The sequence below is a fragment of the Asterias rubens genome, chromosome 1, assembly GCF_902459465.1.
Source record: "Asterias rubens chromosome 1, eAstRub1.3, whole genome shotgun sequence".
Classification (NCBI taxonomy): Eukaryota; Metazoa; Echinodermata; class Asteroidea; order Forcipulatida; family Asteriidae; genus Asterias; species Asterias rubens.
In genome coordinates this window covers 21727380-21748897 of record NC_047062.1, presented here as the reverse complement: position 1 = coordinate 21748897, position 21518 = coordinate 21727380, and the positions used below count along the sequence as shown (strand labels likewise).

At 39.7% G+C, this 21518-nt stretch overlaps 1 protein-coding gene across 4 annotated transcripts; it reads left to right on the top strand.

Moving 5' to 3' along the window:
- Nucleotides 1-830: 830 nt before the first annotated feature.
- On the top strand, nucleotides 831-20184 carry LOC117291527 (serine/threonine-protein kinase PAK 4-like). 4 transcript variants are annotated; one of them, XM_033773314.1, is made up of 11 exons: nucleotides 831-976; nucleotides 11095-11308; nucleotides 11807-11950; nucleotides 12499-13136; nucleotides 13858-14263; nucleotides 14788-15321; nucleotides 15804-15940; nucleotides 16521-16647; nucleotides 17197-17322; nucleotides 17669-17803; nucleotides 18282-20184. In XM_033773314.1, exons 2-11 carry the CDS (start codon nucleotides 11099-11101, stop codon nucleotides 18435-18437), a joined length of 2613 nt encoding a protein of 870 aa, XP_033629205.1. In that variant the 5' UTR covers nucleotides 831-976; nucleotides 11095-11098; the 3' UTR covers nucleotides 18438-20184. The 4 variants fall into 4 exon arrangements, with proteins under 4 accessions (XP_033629205.1, XP_033629197.1, XP_033629215.1 ...); XM_033773306.1 differs by lacking the exon at nucleotides 831-976 and adding an exon at nucleotides 5650-5955; XM_033773324.1 differs by lacking the exon at nucleotides 831-976 and adding an exon at nucleotides 6803-6875.
- The last annotated feature ends 1334 nt before the right edge of the window (nucleotides 20185-21518 follow it).

Sequence of the window (21518 nt, the reverse complement as noted above, 5' to 3'; positions counted from 1 at the left end):
GATACTGTAACCCTCCTCGCCGTCGGGAGGAGGGTTACGTCCACCACTGGGAATGGGAGTCGACGATAGACTCCCAAAATGGTGGAAATGTTGCATGCAGTGTGGTCATGGTGGTGCACTCCACTTTTGTGCAAGGAGTCGAAATAGCCCAGTTCATACTTCAATTCAAGCAAATGCCCAGTGAATTATGTGACACGAAGAATCATGATTGTTTTACGCGCTGTTTTCCAAAATCCAATTGCGACACAGGGAAATTCGCTTCACTTTTGCTCATTGTGCGAAGCATGTTGAAGCATGAACACCCAGCTATTTAATATAATATTTTATGGTAAAAAAAATTAATAAAATGGATCCAAGGATTTTGTTAACTAAAATTATTATAACAAATTATTATAAAAAGTAAACAGAATTTATTGTAAAGTTGGTTTATCAAACAATATATAGAGCTAAGGTGAACCACAACTGAACTTACACAAGCTTCCCTGGAAATAGAGGTCAGTTGCTTTAATGATGACAACGTACACTACACTGATTAAAAAGCAAAACGCTATAACAATTTTGTTTGTTATGAAACATTTTGTAACCTCCCTGTAATGCATGTGTTCTGAGAACCTGTTAAAGGTCGGCGTTTTCTTGAAAAATGACCGCCAAACTCCTTCTACGCGTTTGTAGTGCACTTTGGAGTTACCTGCGGCACCAGTCTAGATCCCGCACCTTTAAAACTCCCGGATGACGATTCTCACTGGTTGCCGACCAGCACAGTAAAATTCCACATAAATAATTTCAAAAGTTTAGTGCAAGGGTACCAGCGAGAGGCGAAGGGCGTCCATTTGGATGGGATGAAATTACGCATCATGAACTCATCATCAATTCCGAAGCTTTGAGTCACAGGGGACTCCAAAGTTTTCGACTTGTCAGGATTTTTATAAACACCATTTCACGTTGATGCGTTGTGGCGGGATTTCGTCTACATAAGGTAAGGTTTCTCTTTTTTTTTGTTTATCGGCAATTGATTGATAAAATAGGTGGTTTTTGTGAATGTTTTTGAGGGGACGATGCTGGACCTCCGCTAGGTGGTCGTGGTGGTTTTGCTTCGGTTCGGTTCATCTGCCGGTGTTGTCAATCAAAATGTGAATGTGCGATTGTGATTGGTGTGTACTGTGTGAAATGCATAGTAGGTTTTTTCACTCAATTTTACAAAAAGGGATATCTCATTGAGGTAAATTCGATGAAAAAGTGGTGGTGCCATACGATGTGTACGATGATAAAGAAACTTCGGAAAGTTATCCTCTTCTTTTTATATCGTTGAATGTTTTGTGATTTTGTAATTTCCTCTTTGTTTTTGACTAGTTACAGTTGTGTGTACAGAAAAATTAAATGGAAATGTGCTTTTCTATAGACTACCTAGGGCTCGCTCAGTCTCATTTAAAAAAGAATTGTCATTTGCTGCTTTTTGGGGAATTTTGCATTTTGAAAATGCAAATGTCAACATTTAACAAAATGAGTACAGAGCCCCAGTTACACTTACCGTTTGTTTGTTTTGTTTGTTTAGATGATCTTCCCATCAAGGGAACTCAGCAAACTCCCACAACTTCAAGGGGATATAAACACCAAGCTGGCAACAGCCAATCTCTCTCATACAAACATTGGTTTAATGTCTATTATTATGAGTTGCACAAATCAAGAAATTGTGATTCAGTAACTAGACGACAATAATTATTCTTGTCATTGCATTGTGAAATCAGCGGTTAGCTGGGGGATTCGAACCCACAACCTTGTGATTGCAAGTCCTACAGTCTAACCACTTGACCACGGTTACTGGCCCCATGCTGGCTCTTATCTAAATCTAACTAGGACTCTAAGCTAGACCCAAAAGATAGCTACTTTCAATCAAACATACTCATAAATCAGGTAAAGTGCTGTGTATGTACTGGATTTTATGTGGAGAAGTATGACCATCGAAGTGATTTGGGTACTACATTTCTAATACAAATACACATGCAGATGGCCAAGCCCAAGGATACAACAAACTGTATTGTTAAGCTTAACTTTTTTTAAATGATTTTATTCTATCTTGGTATATTTGTCTCGCATCACATACAATGGACCCGGCATGAACCTGTAACAGTACGCGTACATACATGTACTTAGATGGTTAAAAAATTGATTAAAAATGTACTTGTTATTGTAAGGGCCCGACCTACATAGTTCCAGTACATGTATGTTGCTGAATGCAACAAGTGTCAGTTCACATAATTTTTGCTATATAAGAATAATTAGTACCAGCAACAACAAGTCACATGACCACAATAAAAAGAGGCTTATTGCGAGTACATGTAGATTTAAAAGCTGCCAAAATAACAAGTTAAGGCTATGATCTTCAAATGTCTGGCAGTCTGTTTTATTATATAGGCCATACATGTACATAATGAAGTGACCACAGTAATACACTGTAATTTGTTTGTTTTGCTTGAAAAATTATCTTTTCTATTATAAAAAAAAAATCTCTGCTGTTCACATTCCTTTTTTTTTTACACTAGAACACGCGCTTAGTAAAGGGTTTCACCATGAATTTGAAAGATTGTAAATTTTGCAAAATCTGATCATGGAAAAAGAACTTATATATATTAATAGGGTGTCGTGGCCGAGTGGATAAGAACACCGAACTCAAGCTCTGGTGTTTCTGTTCAGCAGAGTGTGGGTTCGAATCCCGGTCGTGACACTTGTGTCCCTGAGCAAGACACTTAACTATAATTGCTTCTCTCCACCCAGGGGTAAATGGGTACCTGTGAGGGCAGAGATGGTTCTTGTGATTGATTTAGCCGAGTAGTGCATATTAATGTTGCACAAGGCTGTATACTCCCCACCAGGGAGCTGAGATGGTTTAAGGAGTGATTTAAGGCCCAGTGACCAGGGGTAATAATGTGAAGCACTTTGGGACGCCCTCCGGGTGTGAAAAGCGCTATATAAAAACGGGTTATTATTATTATTATTAAAAACCCTAGCTCATACATGTGTACATGTAAGATCAGTCTGAGTGGTACTTCTACATGTATTTGAACAATTATAAGTTTAGGATTTGTCCTTAACTTTTTTAGTGACTGGCCAGCAGGACCAGTTTAGTTTGTCATTGTCTGATCCTTGCTCTATGGTCTGTCAGCTTTTCCTCTGAGCAATATTTCAAATGAAATACAATTTAGGGATGCTTTTCAACATTGAACTTAACGTAATCAGCCTAACTTGGCGATATTTCTGACTGGTCCCCATAATGTGTTTAAACTGGCATTTGGCTAGTGGACCACTGTTTGAGAGAGATTACTAACTAAACATAATGTAAACCCATCAGCTTGTCTGTACATGTGCATGTATTTATAAAGTGATACACAGCAGTCATTGTTCATGTGATTCTGCTATGAAAATACCCAGTTGTAGTGAGTAATGTGAATAATTCTTTCTTTGTGGCTGTCTGATAAGACATTATACAGAGACCTGTTTACAGAAGGCTGGTCTCCCTGGAGGCCTTTATAAGTGGGGATGGTGCTGGAGACCAAAACATGAGCTGTGATGAGGACATACATGTACACACTGTGTGTGAACCAGAGCCCTGAACACTCCCCCAAGGAATAATTGTGACAAATCAGTCTATAGTGTGTGAGTTATGGACAAGTTGACTGGACATCTTGTTGCCAGGGCATCTGTAACATGTGTACAATGAACTTTATGAAAAGGACAGCGTTGATACATTTAACTGCAATATAATATCCATCAATCATTTGTATGATGTTTTCTGTTTGTGTTTGTGTTGGCGCCTGGATCGGTTTTCCTGAGTGAGAAGTGCCATTACAAATGTAATCCATAACATTTTTTATTATTAGACCTATTCTGTAGGCCATATAGCCTGATCTATTAATTCAAGAAAAGGTTAATTGTATTCATGCTGTAGATATTTTTTACAAACGGGAATTTTATTTTAATTTTAATAAAGGCATGCTTTTATATTCAGATAATAGTAATACAGCAACGATTCTCAAGGTACAATTTCTGTCTGAGTGTTTGCAAGGGACTGAAATACACATGTAATAAATGTCCTGGGCCCAATTTCATACATAGAGCTGCAGGCCTGTATGCTTCATTTTTGAAAGGACAAGGGCACCAAGGCATTTTCTCTTTGGCAAAGGGCACCCTATGAGGAAATTGTAAATTTCTACTGGAGCATTTCAAGGGCACCAAGGCAATGGCAAGGGGCAACGGAGGCAATCGCCTCTGTTGCCTCTGTGAAGTATCAGGCATGGAGCTGCTCAGGCAGAGAATGTTGCAAACCTTTAGCCAAGCAAAATTGAGCAGGAAACCAGTTTAAAGGGTCTATGAACTTTTTTCTAATAAAAAACACTATGTCCACAGATTTACATTAAACTTAACAAAGTTTGAAGATAATGATAGTAGAAAGCTTCCCTTAAAATATTATTTGCTGAGGTGGTGTACATGTACATGTAGTTTTTGAGAAATGAGTAAAACAGTGCCATGAAAATAATTCTTGTCTGAATTTTAGCATGCAAAAACGTATTAAAACCAGTTATGATATGTTTTGATATAATATCATAACTGATTTCTGGTTAATGGGTTTTTACATGCTAAAATAATTTTTGTTTCACTGAGACGAAAATTAGTTTGTGACTTGTTTTACTCATTTCTCAAAAATTGCACTACAGCACCTCAGTAAGTAATATTTGAAGGGAAGCTTTCTACTATCATTATCTTCAAACCGTGTAAAGTTAAATGTCTGTGGACATTTTGAAAAAGTACCCGAATCCTTTAACATGTAACGACATTGGCATACATACATGTATGTTTGGCAGGCAACCCTTTGGCAGTAAGCACAATTGTTTTGTGCTTAGCTTATTAATTGTTTGTGTTTAAAGGCAACTCTATGAAATTGAGCTGAGGATACCCAACCTATGAGTATTGGTCTACAATAGCCTGGTATTAACTGGTGTGGAGCGTATGGTGTCAGCTAGTTTATTGCTCCATGGGTGTCAGGTGCTTCAACCCCAGACATCTTGCCATCATGGTCATCTAATATTAACTAGGAAAGGCCATGACCACATTCACAACTGATTGGGTGATCAATATCAAAGAAATGCTGAGTTGACATTCATGCGAAGTAGATACATTGTATTAAACGTAGGCTACACTTGTGTCTAGAAAAAAAGTTGTCTAGGAGTGAGCAAAACAAATCTGACATAAACTGGCAGTAACAAAAACCTAATGAATTTACACTCAGTCCTTGTTAACCATTGGTTGCAGCCATTCTCATTTCATGTGGTTTTCTACTAAATACAGTCTACAGAAAGTAAATTTAGCACATGTGTACACAATGTATGTTTTCCAATTGGCAGCCACACTGACCCCTGCCTACACCTTCAATCTTCAGGGGTGAACTGCAAAAAGATTCATTCCTCTCTGTAAAACAATAAATAAAGAGTCCTGAAAAAAGGTTTGATGACCTCGAGGTCAAGACCCCGATCCCCCAAAGGTATTAAGTCCTGACTGGTATGCCATGCCTACATGTAGGTGCATAATAATGGGTGCCATACATCAGGAGCTTGAAGGTTCCTGGTTTGGATCATGACTGATGAGTCTGGCCCAACCCCAAGTCTCTCTCTTGCTTTCATTCTACACCCAAGCAGTGGAAACACAACAGACTACTGAGACGTCCATGGTCCTTTCTCGATGATCAGACTACCTAGCTGTTTCCCACTTGTTCTTCTGAGTGGGAACTGCTTCAGTAGGCCTCAAATTTGTCTACAAGTCTAGTTTTCATAATGTAAGGAATGTCATAAACAGATGAGGAACTTTTGTCATGCTGCGGGTTGGAAATTTAAAAAGGAGTGGGTGATAAAGTTTTTTTGAGATGTGTAGGAGGTATGGTGAATGTTTCCTCATGCCGTGGTGGCGGTAAGTGACAAAATTATGTCTGAGTCATTGTTGTGTTAATGTGATGGAATAATTTACTTGATTTTTAAAAAAGGTTTTGTTTTTTACACTCGTTTTTTATTCCCCAAATTGTCCTTCGTTTAAGTAACGGATAAAAATGATGTGCTCAGAGTAGCTTTCATTCTGTCAGTTGGGGAATAATTACATTTACAAGCTCTGCTTTTTGAGTTGGTCAAATTACCAACAAAAAAATTATAAACCATCTTTGCATTTACACAATGAAGAAACAAAAAGTGAAGTGAAGTTTTTCATTTTAACTAATTAAACAGTCCAGTCAAGTAGCCTACATGTATGATTAATACTTTAATGGAAGAGAAACTCTCACCAAGTTTGATTTATTAATTCATTTGCTTAGCACTGTACACTGCGGATAGTATTACATTCGGCATATTGTCCTGAATCTTGATTACAATACCAGCAGGAATAGCTTTCTGTACATTGTAGTAAAAGTACACGTACATGTATCGATGTAGAAAATGTACGTGTACATCGATACAAACCTGATCTTGACTGCAGTCAATTGTTCATGCCACAAGGTTGTGGTACAGGTTGCATGCATGTTTTTTTTGTCTGTGTGTAGAGTTGGGTTTGTTTAATAGCATGGTTGATTGGAAATGGCCGTGGTATCAAGTTCTGTTATTTTTAACCTGTCTGTGGTGAACCATAAACCACAAACTGAGATTATTTAAGCAAGTGGAAGGCATTGTGTACTATATAAAAGGTACATGGATCCTACAGTGTGTGTGGGAAAAATGGAGTTGATTTTACCATCGCTGACTGTGGCCGTTCATTTCTAATAGGAAATTCCGGGCTTTCCTGTAATCTTGTCCAACAGGAAATACTTCAGGAGATGAGATTAAATCTGCGGATTACTGAAATAGGTGTGTAGTACAATGTAATCTGTAATAACCTACAGTAACGTACCAACCATTTCAAAACAGCCAGTGGAGATGGTGTTGAATGTACAGTATGATGTCGGTGTACAAAAAATAAGTACTTGCAAGTTGTTGTTTTGTTGTTGTATTTCTGGGTAGTTTAGTTATGAACACACACAAAAGTATTTTTATTTTTACAAATTTATGGTTTAAAATCTTTGTACATATACGTGCTTTGCTGTAGCGCAATGACTAATGTATTATTAGAATGTGTGCTTTATAATACCAAAGTGAATGATCAAAACATCTGTACATGACAATCTGTTTCTAGTTTGAAGTTGTCACAAGAGCTGCTAAGTTTGATGAGGCGTTGAATCCTCACTTTTGTTTGCATCTCGTTTTGAACCATGGCAGCGATTTTCCCCTGCTAGTAATAGACCTTTATCACTGTGTGGCCATCTTGATGTTACCCCATTCCAACTCATTGTAACCAAATTGAGGCTAGACGAAATAATAGTCTGGTGCCATGCGCAATGAATGTAAGCATTCACTACTGTTATTGGAAAGAGGGAACATGACCGAGATGGTGACAGCATGATTACATGTAAAACCCAATTGTCCAATGTTTGGGATAAACTTCAATGTTCAGAATTTAATTGACTGGTATTGCTGAGCATGGTATTGATCATTAATTAAACCAGAAATTAAAGATTCACAGGCTGGTGAAAATTCAATTTGATTTAATCTTGCTACATATGGATTAGATACAGCAATAAGCTTGCAACAGGAATCCAATTGTTTCTGTGTTCCATCTGATTTTTCCAAGACTGACCATGCTCTTATCTTTGATACTATTTCTAATAAAAATACGCTAGAGGGTAAAAGCAATTCGGGACCGAGTGGACCCCTTCCAAGGCTGTGCTATAACTAGACTTAACAAATTTGTGCGATTATGATTATTGAACTGTCTCCTATATTTACATACCTTGAGATTTCGAGACCTTGACCAGTAAACAAGTTTAAAGACTTTAACAACCTTGGGGGAGATATGTAATTCAATCAATACTTGTATGATCGGATTACACTATATTAAAATGGAGCATTAATAGTAATCCTGCTAACTGAATCAAGGTTTTACTTAGTCAGAGTTAGGAAGTACGATGGAGTGTCAAAATGTACTTTAAATTGCTCACTTACCAACATCTGACAAATTGTACCTAAACACTTGAAAGTAGGGATTGAAATTAACACTGGGCCACAGGCCTGAGGCCAATACAGTGTTGTGCCAGTAAATACATGACCTTGTCCATTGGTCTTGTATTTTTCAAATGACTAATAACAGTAACCTTATTATGTAATCTTTTTAAAAATTTTGACACTACAGTGTATATCTCGTAAATTAAGTTGAGTCATCAGTCTCAAAGTGCATGTAGCATGATACAAGAGATTAAATCTTTTCATGGTGCTTGTTCAACTCATTTACTCATTTTAAAACTGGACTTGAAAAATAAGATTTGGTCCAGTAAAAACAATGACCTACGTTACATTGTACAAGCCCTGCAGTCTTGTGGAGTTCCCTCCAAAAATTTCAGCCATGAAAAACGGAAGTTTGGTTTACTAATTCATAACATGGTGGTTTTAAAAAGAAACCCTGGCAACCCTCTGTTGTCAGGACTCAACGCTTGATTTAAATGTGTAGCTTTGGATTATTTTACAAACTATCCAGTTGTTTTATCTGGCTGCATGATTAATCATCCCATCCCTCTACTCAGTGAGTTCTCGCTCCAATTTCAAATGTGTCTGTCGTCACATTGAGGGAGAGATGTCCCTGGCTCTGAGACTTCTTGTTTATTGAAGGAATAGTTTAAGACTCCTCATTATCTTGTGTCTGGAGGATGACCCACATTACACTACACATAGTACAGTGAGATCTGAGGCTGATGTATAAGTCTTGATCTTGCATGATGGATAGTCTGTGGATGTGAACGTGACAGGAGTGGCATTATTGATGGACATAATCAATCTGGGATCTTCTTGACATTAACAATACATGGTAACACATCTCCCTGAGAATTTGCATCAGGGTTAATGTATGCTCATACTGCGTCCAATGATTGCGGTTTACTGTGTATTATCATAACTTGCCTAAAAGATGCTCAACTTAGATAATGACTTGAAAGCAATGCCAGATAAAATTACCATGGGCACAGGCAGCATTGAAACTATCGATGTCAGTGTTTACTGAATTTATACTGAACAATATATGTATCTCGTGTGCAGTTTTTTAGATCTCTTCTATAAATCATTCTCAGTAATAAACAGGTTGTAATTTGTGTCCCTCTCTGTTTTGCAATCAAATGGTTTTAAAGTGCTGTAAACTTGGTTTTTCATTTCAATTCAACGCATTTTCTAATTGTGTACACAATGCACTTGGAAGCAAAGCTAGACGAATTTATGCTTTTAATGCACACAACACTTATATTTTTTTGTTAGGAAAATTGTTGAAAGTACATTTACTCGGAAACCAAGGCGGATTTTATAACCACTAAGGAAATTCCATAAATTTTCTTTGCACAAGTGAATGGTATATTTACATGTAACTTTATCAGATGGCGCACATTTCGCAACCTAAATATCTGATATACTTTTCCTTCTTCTCGGGTGTGATAATAACCAGTGTTTATCCCTTGTCATTGTTTATTTGAGCAGAGCTTGTTAAAGCTCAACCTTGATGAATCAAGTGGCATTTTTGTCTGGTAATGAGAATGTGGATCCTCTCTGACAGGGTATCAAGTACAGTAACATTATATTTTATATTATATTTCTTGGAATGGAACCAAGGATGCCTTAAACATAATCGCTGTAGCTTGAAATCTGTAAGCCAACAAGGCTGCTTGCTATGTGAACCAGAAACACTGGGGTTCATACCCTGACAATCCTTGAACCTACGGCTCAACGTGCCATCCAAGCAAAGCAATGGGAAAGTAGTTCCTACGTCTGGGACTCAAACCCACACTCTGCTGATAAGAAATACCAGAGTCTTATCCCTTAAATGAGATCAGTTTAAGTTTGCCATTGACTTGCCAGTGAGACCATTTAACTTGACGTTTCACTCGTCTGTAATTTTTTGTCACTGGTGGTCCATATTTCATATTAATCAGGATTGCTTTTCAATCACTGAAACAGCCAGTCGGGCCACTTGTTGAAGATTTTGACAGGAGAGACAACTATTTGGAAAAGTGTGTCTACTGGTATTCTACATTCCTAAGAGTAAACAAACTGGTCTTCAGATGTTTTAATAGGAAGAACCTTGGTGCACACCTTGTGTGTCCTTGTTCAAGTACATAACATTTTGTTGGGGAATGCGGAATACATGTAGGCAAACACGTAGGCATACAAATACTTTGCCAAACAGTTGTCTCCTATCTTCTTGTAATCAAACCAGGGTTAGCCCACGCTCTGTCTTTTGCAAACATGTACAGAATCTGAGAAGACTGCTTTGGTCACCTCTGACCTTTGGGTCATCCGTCATGCCGAGATCTCTATTCTGATCATGTACGAAACACCCATGAGCTTCCAAGTTATTTTATCTGGAGTTCACAGTAGGTTGCTGTGCTGATACCAAGCAGAGACGCAGACTATCAGGGGACTGAAGAATGTCCCATGAAACAGTGTAAACATACAGCTACCATGTAATACTCACTTGGAGTTTGAGTGCAGTTGACAGTTGATATGCACCATAGTGACTCTATGGGATAGTAGACAGGGCGTTTGAAGATATCAGAACTTTGGCTAGATTCCTCGCTCTGTGTGATGTAGATTATTGGAAGTCGTCAGCTGCTTTTTTGGAATCTTTTGTGGAAGAGGGATGCTGTGTGACTTGCTTTCTGAGTACTAAACCAAGTCTTGAAGTGAAGAAATCCTCACACTGTAGGCTGCGGGTGAAACCCCCTTTTTTTCAACGGAACAAAAGTTCACTTTTTGCAAAGAAATTTTGCTTTAAAAGTGGATGGATGGTTTGTGTGTTGGGACTAGTGGTTGGTCTCTGTGAGAAAAAACCCTTGAGGGAAGTAAAGAGGCGATACTACAGTTTGTGTACTTCTTGTTTGAACTTTGTACAACACATCATTGTACAGAATTTCCTGGAGCACAAACATTTGAAAGTTTTTTACTTTGTAAATTTTAAGTAACTAACTCTACCATTGTCTCTTTTTAACATTCACAGAAAAATGTTCAAGAAACAGAAGAAAGGTCTGCGGATTGAAATCTCGAAGCCAGACAACTTTGAGCATCGCGTCCACACCGGGTATGACCGCGACTCGGGAAAGTACATGGGGCTTCCCCGTCAGTGGGCCAACATCATTGGGGCTGACGAGAAGAGGCCAAGCCCCATTGTGGACCCGTCGCTCATCACTCCAACAGAAGTGACCGGGTTGAAGGTAAGTTTGAGGAGGAGTCGTTGGCCTGGAATTTCATCTATTGAGTGGCATTGAGAGCATTTCCATTAAAAAATCTTGGAGTCTTTTAGAAACATTTTAAAGGGCAGAAAGACCAAGGCATCAGAGGCTGGCCCTGGAGTAGGGTTTGCCCTTAACTTTTGTAGTGAGGTGCCAGCAGGACCAATTAGCTCGGCATTTCACAAGTCCATTATCTTTTTCACTGTCCATAATTCAAATGATGTAAGGGAAGCTTTTGAAACTGAACTAGCCAGTTGGACTACTTGGAGTGAATTTTGACTGGTCTTCTGGTGTTTTAGCATTTGTCCAGCGGACCACTGTTTGGGAGAAAACGCATCGGAGTTTGGTCTGCTGGAAGAAACTTTGTTGCCATTAATGTTACAGAGTATGTATTTGTTGAATACAACTTGACATTCATAATAACCCAAACTTGATTTTTATCATCCATATTTATAAATGCACAATGTACATTTATTGCAGCACATTGTCCGTGGTCCAAGCTCACCGACCGGCGTTGGTCAATCCAATGGCTTTGAACCCAAGAAGATATCAGTAGCTAGATCCAACTCACTGCGGAATCAGAACCAGTCCAGGTTACGGCAACGAAGAGAACAGCAACCACAGGTAAGTAAGGCATAAACAGGGATGTGATTTCTCCGGAAATACCTTTGTTTTACTTTCGATTTTTTATAATTAAGACCAAATTCATTAGACCATAAAGATAAAACCATGTAGAGCACACCACAAATTGGAAAGTAAGGCTTTTAAAACCAAATGTAGAAGTATGTCTAGTGATTAAATGTATGTAAGCAGGCGTTGCGCTTTTAAGCTTTTAAAGCTTTTGGCTCACAGTTCAGGTTTTTATTCAGCTGCCTATCACATCCCTGAATTAAAGGGAAGGTTTAGTTTGGTAATCACTCTTAAAATAAATGGCAATAACAACCTTTGGTTAGAAGCCTACAGCAGCTTTCGGTAGTATATAGCATTTTGAGAAACATTTCACTTTAAAGTAATGCGCTTGATATAAAGAGATACCCGTTTCTATGCTTCAAAATTTGAATCTAGTTTCTCAGATTGTGTATTCCTATTATGGTTTTTTCTTCCTGCGTTGGCATGTGCTCCAGTTTTTTTATTATGCAAATGAATCTAGATTTAAATTTCTTTTTTTCTAGGTTGTGGAGTCACCACATGAAGGTGATGGGATACCATCGCATCCATACGACCAGCCTCCGCCAAGTTACTCAACGCTGCCCCGAGAACAAGGTCCCAGGGGACATCCCGGACCCAGGGGTGACCCGGGCTACCCAGACCATCACGCCAGAGGCAGAATGGACAGCCATGGTAATTCATACGACCCCCGCCACAGGGATCCAAACCACAGAGGGGGTACGATGGACAGGAGAAACATGCCCCCGAGACCCCAGTCCCAGCACGGCGAACCAGGCAAGGGGAACTATGATCAAATGGACAGACAGAGAGGGATGAATGAACAAGGGCAGAGACCCAAGTCAAACTATGACTGGCCGGTGGAACAAAAAGGACCTGTGAAAGACCAAGGTAGCATGCAACGCCACGGTCGGGAACCAGCGAACGACCATGGAAGTATGCAGCGCCATGGGCGGGAACCGGTAAATGACCTTGGCAGTATGCAACGCCACGGTCGGGAACCACCGAAAGACAACCGTAATAATAGTAGGTCGGAGAGCTTCGGGAACAGACAGGAATTGGACCAGCAGCAGCAGCGTGGGACAAGGGAGCCACCAAGAGATGGACATGCGCCAGGTCAGGGCAGTCGGCATCCAGATCCAAGGTTGGTTTCATTAAATTCATACAAGTGTACAGACCTTTCCATTGATGATAAACAAACTGAGCTGGTTGGCATGGATGGCTGATTGTTGGTGAAACACTCAATGGTGTTAGTGGATGTTCTGAACAAATTCATAATTTTTTTTGCAAACTTTCAATTGAATAAAATATCTCCCATGGTCGCTTGTTTTGTTTTCAACAATTTAAACGCTATGTTTGAATATTTCTGTTGAATTATTACAATTAGTAGCTATCTGTTTTTGTTTTGCATTAATGGCTTTCCACAGTTATCCAACCAAATTCGGCAATAGAATGGTCTATTGTCAAAAGAGCAGGAAATGAAAGGGTTGTCGTGATCAAATTGCCATCTGGTGTTTGACATTGTCTGGAAAATAACGAAGGAAGTTCCTTTTTACAGGGTATAGGAACTTCCTTTGCATGTTTTAGGGTGAACAACAAGGAAGCGCTTGCATGTAACAGCGAGCAGCTTATTTGTGGACTTTGAATGGGAGACATTTGGACGATCTTTTTTCACAGCTCTCGCAAGTAGTTTGCATGCTTATACATACACTTGCAATAGTGAGCATGTGCAAACACGCTCATAGCCGCAAAAAGGACCATTTAGTCTGCTGCCTCCAGTGACCCAAAAGTCGCCCAAAAGTCAGTTTTATAGAGTCATGAGTGATATGTAGAACTTAAAACTGTATTGGCTATTTTTCTTCAAGGCAAATGGATAGGGACAGGAGACCACCAGACAACAGAGGACCAGAGAGAGCACCCCCTCCCCAGCACCATGGTCAGAATGGACCACCAGGGAGATTCCAAGGCAGACCCCCTGGTGGCCAGCCACCACCCCACCAAGGGGGACCTCCACCTCACCAAGGAGGGCATCCACCCCAGGGTGGGCATCCTGGCGGACCTCCGATGACACAGCGCGACGGGCCACAGGGCGGCCATCCAGGCATGAACCATGCGAACCATTCGGCCAGACACCCAGGAGGACCTCAGGGGAGGGGACCTTCTCCTCGTGAGCATCCGGGGCAGCCGGGCCCAGGAGGCGATAACCGAGGCGTGGGGCATCCGCCTTCATCTCAGTCTTCCAATACTTTTCCAAGGCAGCATCCACAATCGGTAAGTTTCGGCGGCTTTGTTTGAAAAGTCTTAACGTCTTTGGGAAAGTTTCGAAGAGGGCACTGAGGCCAAGACCAGGGCAACAGTGCCCATGGTCTCTTTCAAGGCCTGAAGGACAACTACAACATAGTTGGAAATGTCTGTATTTCTTGTAGTCACCTCGCATTTGATTTATATAACTAGCACAATTTGTTGGAACCCAATATAGACATTATATGGAAGAATGGTCAAATAGATCTTCTTTGCGAGTCTTAATAAATTAATGAAGCATTCATTTGGGATCATGGTAGGGTTTAGTGTAGTGCACTTGGCATAAGCTTGAATGATGTTTGGATATGGTTTCAGGGCCCATTTGTGGCATGTGCATCCTGGGGCAAGACACCCTACCATGACTGATTTGTCTTTAAAACAAGACTTAAAGCTGTACCATGGATGGTAAAAGAAGCTAATGCTAATGTTATTGGGATTATTATAACAAATTGATCTTTAATAACACAAAGTTGTATTTGTTTTCATTTTTCTAGAACTATCCAGTGGACGATTTCTCCCGCATGAGTTTAGATCGTAACGAGCATCCCCGATCCCCAACTTCCTCACATTCTTCCGACAGTCACCACATGCCACACAACGGGCCGAATGCCCACCATCCCCAACAAGGTCAGCCCGGTTACCCAGGGCCCCAAAATAACTTCAACCCCCATCAGCAGAGTCATCCACCTCAGTCGGGACCCAACGGTGGCCCAAATGGTGACCCTGGGCCCAACATGCAACCGGGTCCCCACCACCAGCACCCACAGCAACCACCTCCCCAAGGGTTCCAGGGCCCCACCCCAACCCCGGCCGGCGAGCAGCGCGTGTCACATGAACAGTTCAGGGCGGCCTTGCAGATGGTGGTCAATCAGGGCGACCCGCGGCATCACTTGGACCATTTTGTGAAGATCGGAGAGGGCTCCACTGGGATCGTGTGCATCGCCACGGAGAGAGGGAGCGGACGTCAGGTAGCGGTCAAGAAGATGGACCTGAGGAAACAGCAGAGGAGGGAGCTGCTTTTTAATGAGGTCAGTATTCTCTCATGACTAACTTAGCAAACTTAGCAAACAGAGGCAACATTGTTTTAATGTCGGTGACATGGCGCTCCCATCTTTAACCCTAACCAGGGATGAGATGAATCAGACTTTTTAACGTCTGTACCTGGTTAAAGCTCTCCCAATTCCAGCAAAAATATTCTACTCAAAGGCTACTCGGCTAACACATGTCAGATATTCAGACTCAGCTGATATTGGCGTTTGGGTATTAATGGGTACCGGTGAGGGGTTGATGTTGTGTTTGAAAAAACATGCAGTTGTCATACTCCCCAGGGAGCTGAGACAGATTTTAGGAGAGTTATTGGCCAAAAGACCAAGGCACTAATGTAAAGTGCATTGAGACGGTTATTGTTGGTATCAACATCTTTTCACTCATCTCAGATTTGAAATGATTCCTCTTCCTTTGACATGTTAGTCAACAAGCCCTTTCTCTGTTCTTATTATCCCATGTACAGGTTGTGATCATGAGAGACTACAAGCATGCCAACATCGTTGAGATGTACAACAGCTACCTTGTAGGAGACGAACTCTGGGTTGTAATGGAGTTCTTAGAAGGAGGGGCCCTCACGGACATTGTCACCCACACGCATAAGTAGGCACTTCCAAGTTTTTAAAGACGGGCCCGCATGGTCAAATTCTATGTTGTCATTCAATCAGTTTCCAATATATATATTTTATTTGACACTCTTTCAGAGTGAAATTTGAAACATAATGTCATTGGACATTAAAGCAAATGGGTGTAGACAAAACTCGTGATTCGGGCAAAGCACTTTCTACCGAGGCGAACCTATGTTGGCATCCATTTTTACCTTAACAGCAGTCTTTATTATAGAACTTAAATAATCACTGAAGCTTGCAAGCCTGAGGAAACCTTTAAACAAAGGTACTTGCTATGTGTACCAGAATAGCAGGGGTTAAGTGTTCATTCCTAGTACATGGGACCTATGGTTTATTGACCTATCTGAAGGTCAAAGCAGAAATGATATTATTATCTGACTCAAGGACACAAGTGTCACGACTGGGACTTCAACCGATATTCTCCTGATCAGAAACTATTAATCGCTCAGCCAAGACACGCCACGCCATTCTTGCATAGTGTGAAGACAAAAAAAAGAAATTTGAACATGATTTACATACGTGATTAATGAATGAAATCTTTGTTGTTATCCCAGGTTGGAGGAGGAGATGATAGCGTATGTGTGCAAGGCCATCCTGAAGGCATTAGCATTTCTACATTCTCAAGGTGTCATACACAGAGATATTAAGAGCGATAGTATACTGCTTACACATGACGGCAAGGTAAACACTTTTATCAAACATCAGTTTGTTGTACTCCATGCCTTTGTGAGCATTCTGATGTCTATTCATAAAAAAGGAATCAGGGCTTAAAATTAGCACTGGACCAGGTCTGTGAGTTCAGTGTCCAGGCCAGTAAACTCACAGTTGGACAAGCCCGGTGTTCTTATGTGTTTCTCATGAATTAAATACCAAATTGTGTATTATCTTTGTGGAAAAAAAACATTGATTGTGAGGGTGATAATTATCTTTCAACTCTCTTTCAAGAGTACACTTACATGTACACATAAACGAAAAGGATTTTCTCTGACTTCTTGTGCAACCCATTTTAATTCTGCTCCTGTAAAATAAATTCTTGTCTGGTGAAAGTTTGTCCAGCATCTGAACTGTTTTGTGAAATCTAAACCCAAGGGGTTACCAAAAGGTTGACATGCTTGAAATGCTGTAATTTTAACATACTTTGCATATTTGAGTCCTAGTTTCAGACTTTTTCATCAGCAATGACTCTCACCCCTGACATAACTATTAGTACCTCCTGTCTCCTGCCCACAGGTCAAGCTGTCCGATTTTGGTTTCTGTGCCCAAGTGTCGTCAGACATGCCCAAGAGGAAGTCGCTGGTGGGCACCCCGTACTGGATGGCTCCAGAGGTGATCTCACGGCTACCGTACGGACCAGAGGTACATTTTGTTTTATTTCTCTTTCACATTCCATCATCTTTGAATCATTACATTCAGCCCTTTGTTTTATGGAAGAGCAATTTTACACCATCTCAGGCCTTGAATTTCGATCTTGAATATGATGAAGGGGCACAGCAATTTCCCTCTGGAAAGGGGAACCTCTATCAGGAACATTTTAATTTGTATTGGAACTTTGCAAAGGGCACCACAGCAAAAACACAGGGCACCACGGCATTTGCTGCAGGTGCTATGGGTTATTTCGAGGCCTGCCATATCCCAGCACAGTCTTCACTACACAGGTACATCTTGTCGACTGTTAATCGGATTCGTTTATTACCCTACACAGGTTGACATTTGGTCATTAGGTATCATGGTAATGGAGATGGTGGACGGTGAGCCTCCATTCTTCAATGAGCCTCCACTGCAAGCCATGAGACGCATCCGAGACATGCCCCCTCCTAAACTCAAGAATCCTCACAAGGTAAGAGATTGCTTCTGAAATGGATTGTATAGGTTTGGTAATTGGAACCCACGGTTTATTTCAATCCTTTCTAGTTGTAGATACATGTATATACCATAAAACTAACTTGCGTAATTTTCATTTCAAAAGGTGGTAGCATTTTTGCGATATTGCTAAAAATCTGGAGCGGTCATGTTCACGCAGGAAGAAAAATTTGTAATTGGAATACACAATCTGAGAAGCGTTACTGTCAGTAAAGCTTCTTGGATTCAAATTTTTGGGGAAAAATCCCAAATCACCTTTGATTTGGGGGTCTATTGGTAGACTCGTTTTCACAGTTTTTTGTTGATTTTTGTAACATTGTGTTCCCATGGTATTCATTTTCTCCATATTCTGTAGTCCATGAAACCATCAATTGTTTATTTTAAATTTAGACTCGTTCAAGATAAAAAAATAATACCATTAACATCCCTTTACTTGCCTTTCTTCCCCAACCCAGGCCTCACCCAGACTGCAAGGGTTCGTGGAAAGAATGCTGGTACGCGACCCCACCCAGCGAGCCTCTGCCTTTGAGCTCCTTCAGCATCCGTTCCTGCGCACAGCCGGACCGGATGCTACCCTCCTCAACTTAATGAGACAACTCAGACCCAAGTGAAGTCTTCATGGTAACAACTATTGTAGAAAGTCTATGCCTCATTGTATATTATTACTTGTATATTATTACTGGATAATTACATCGGCTTTTAGAGTGGGCTGATTGTGTATTATTTCCGGAAGAATTTTTTTGTATCAGCTTTAACCAAATAATATGGAAATGGGGAAGACCTAACTGAAAGTGAAGGTGCATCACTGGGTTTGTTAACCGGGAGAATTTTTAGCCCTAAAGAGTTAAGTGTGAACATTCCACTTAATCCAGAGAATCTTTTTGTAAATTTTTTCCTTAACACAGAGATTCTCAGGATTAAAGTGTGATAGGGGCTACAATGTAAAAATTACCTAGTTATGTACCATAGATTGCACAACAAAATTAGTATTCATTTCTAAATAGGTCCACATGTAACATTAAAGCCCAGTTCATACTTCTTGCAAATACGAATGCGGTACAAATTTTGACGTTGCAAATTCACCTGCGAAACATTTTTGCTGCGAAAAAAGCAAGACGTCAAAATTTGCTTGGCATTCGCGCGAATATGAACCGGGCTTCAATCTTCCTGTATGAGTTGTACATATTTTTTATTAACAGTAATTGCCTTATACCATTAGGAGCTTAATTTTGAAATATATGTACAGTTAGGTGATTTTCCTGTATGTTTTTGTATGAAATGCATTTAGTTGGTAAAGGTGTTGATTCATGTAGACAGTACTGCTGCTTTTATTTTTTTCTTTCTTTACGATTGCATACATCTCTTATCAAGAAATCTCTTGAATGTTTTTTTTCTTCACCAAGGCAAGCATGTCCTGTTGAATTTATAGGGTCAGGCAGTTTCAGAGAAGTAAAAATAAGAAACCAAACCCACTTACTGTAACAGAGAAATAAAAAGGACTTGTTGAAGTACATTTCAAGCATCAGCAAGAGCGTCGAGTGTCCATGAAGGCATGCTCAGGATGCTTACAAAAAAGGTCAGAATGGCTTAAATTTTGATGCCTTTTGAGGTGTCCTGATTTGGAAGTTTACACTATTTTTTGTATGGACAAAATTTGGTGCTGATGGAATCTGCTGGAACCCAATCAGGTTCCTCCTTGAACCATGACCCTATTTCTCTGCAGTTAAAAACACTGCATTTATCTCAATGTTAATTTAGGGTATAAGACTGAGAGATCAAAATAAATTGCAAGTTAAGCCCGGTGCAGACTCCATGTGAACGTGAAGCGAATTTGATGTCACATGACTGTTTTCACAGCAACTGTTTCGCAGGAGTTGAACACAGCTCAAATATTCATTGCAAATTTGTGATGTCAAAATTCGTATCGCATTCGCAGTTTCAACCGATGTTATGTAACCATAAACTCAAACCCACTGCTCTTTAACTTTCTTCTTCAAGTATTATTTTCCTTGTTTTTTTTCGAAGGTTTAACTTGAAATGCCAGCATTCAAAATGTTATTTTCCCCAAATTTTGTATGTACTATTTTATATTAACAAATTAATCTTATGTTAGTAGAGTGTCTTATTTCCCCATAGTTTATGATCAAAGCAGTGTGCATAGAGAAATTATATTTTATACTGTTTTTTGTTCCTGCTGCACAATTTAATATCTCACACTGTGTATATAGTCCAGTAGGCTTTAGTTGACAAAGTTACACGCGTTTCAGACGGGCACGCCTGAATTAATTCTGAATTAAGTACATGTAAAGTTTGACGTCTGAAACAGTTAGGAGCGACTGTACACACTAGAAGTCGAAAGATCAACTGTTGCAGTCAGTTGGAACGACTCTGGAGCGCCTTGGTTTCAGACGTCGGTCTTGTCATGAGCTGAACCTAATGTAAATGTTATGTTAAGTTCCCCTGAAACCAAAATGCAATTGGGTCGACTTAGAGTCACTCCTAATCTATTTGGTTCGGCATGACTCTGGAGCGACTGTCTGAACCGGGTGTAACAGTTCTTCATTTAAAAACACAAAACCTAGTACCAGTTTGTTGTTATATTACTTGGTGGTTTTATTTGTTAACAGTTACTCTAGTCAGTTCTTATTGATTGGTAGCCAGTTGAGATTCTCAAATTAAATTCAGTACTTCTTTGTTAAACAAGCTGGTTGTCTGGTGGTGGCAACTGCTCATTTATGTAGTTACATTGGAGGTACTATGTCTTAAAGACACTGGACACTATTGGTATTAGTACATGTATCTGCGCCTCGGAATAGGGTCTTGTACACTAGATAGATGGCGCATTATAAATGCATTATTATTATTATTATTATTATTATTATTATTATTATTATTTGTCAAAGACCAGTCTTCTCACTTGGTGTATCTCAAAAAAATGCACAAAATAAAAAAAACTGAAAATTTAAGCTCAATTGGTCGTCGAAGCTGCGAGATAATAATGAAAGAAAAAAACAACCTTGTCAGTGTGCGTTTAGATGGTTGATTTCGAGACCTCAAATTCTAAATCTGAGGTCTCGAAATCAAATTCATGGAAAATTACTTCTCTCACAAAAATGACTTTACTTCAGATAGAGCCGTTTCTCACAATGATTTATACTTTCAACCTCTCCCCATTACTCATTACCAAGTGAGGGGTCATGCTAATAATTAGTTTGAGTAATTACCAATAGTGTCCACTGCCTGTTTGTTTTATTGAACTAGTAAGTTTTTTACTAGTTTCAAAGTGTGATATCTTTTGTTTGTGCTAGGTTCTGGCTAAATTTGCATATTATTTGCTGTATTTGATTGTATTCTTTAACCATGTATATGCATCTCTAAAACAGTTTTATTTTATCGCATGATACATGTACTAAGTTTTAGTTTTAATTCTAACATGGAACGTTGGTAATAATCATATTTTAAAATATTTGTTTTAAATTATACCCTTTTTTAATTTAGTTTTCTAAAAGTACTGTTCATTGGAAAGGGGGGTTGCGATGGGATTGATTCATGTGCAAAATTCTGTCTGGTCATTCACAAATACTTTCTGCAAGTTCTGCCGTTGGATCAAAAATCGTGTTTTGTAGTATTTCTGTTGTTGATCGGTTTTTTACACACAAAGGTTCATGCAGTGTTCTGTAACAGCTTCAAGT

Coding starts and splice junctions, on each gene's coding strand:
- LOC117291527 (XM_033773306.1), top strand. CDS start 5,912: ATGTGTAGGAGGTATGGTGAATGTTTCCTCATGCCGTGGTGGCG. Junction 11,951..12,498: donor GAAGAGAACAGCAACCACAG/GTAAGTAAGGCA, acceptor CTTTTTTTCTAG/GTTGTGGAGTCACCACATGA. Junction 15,322..15,803: donor GGGAGCTGCTTTTTAATGAG/GTCAGTATTCTC, acceptor TCCCATGTACAG/GTTGTGATCATGAGAGACTA.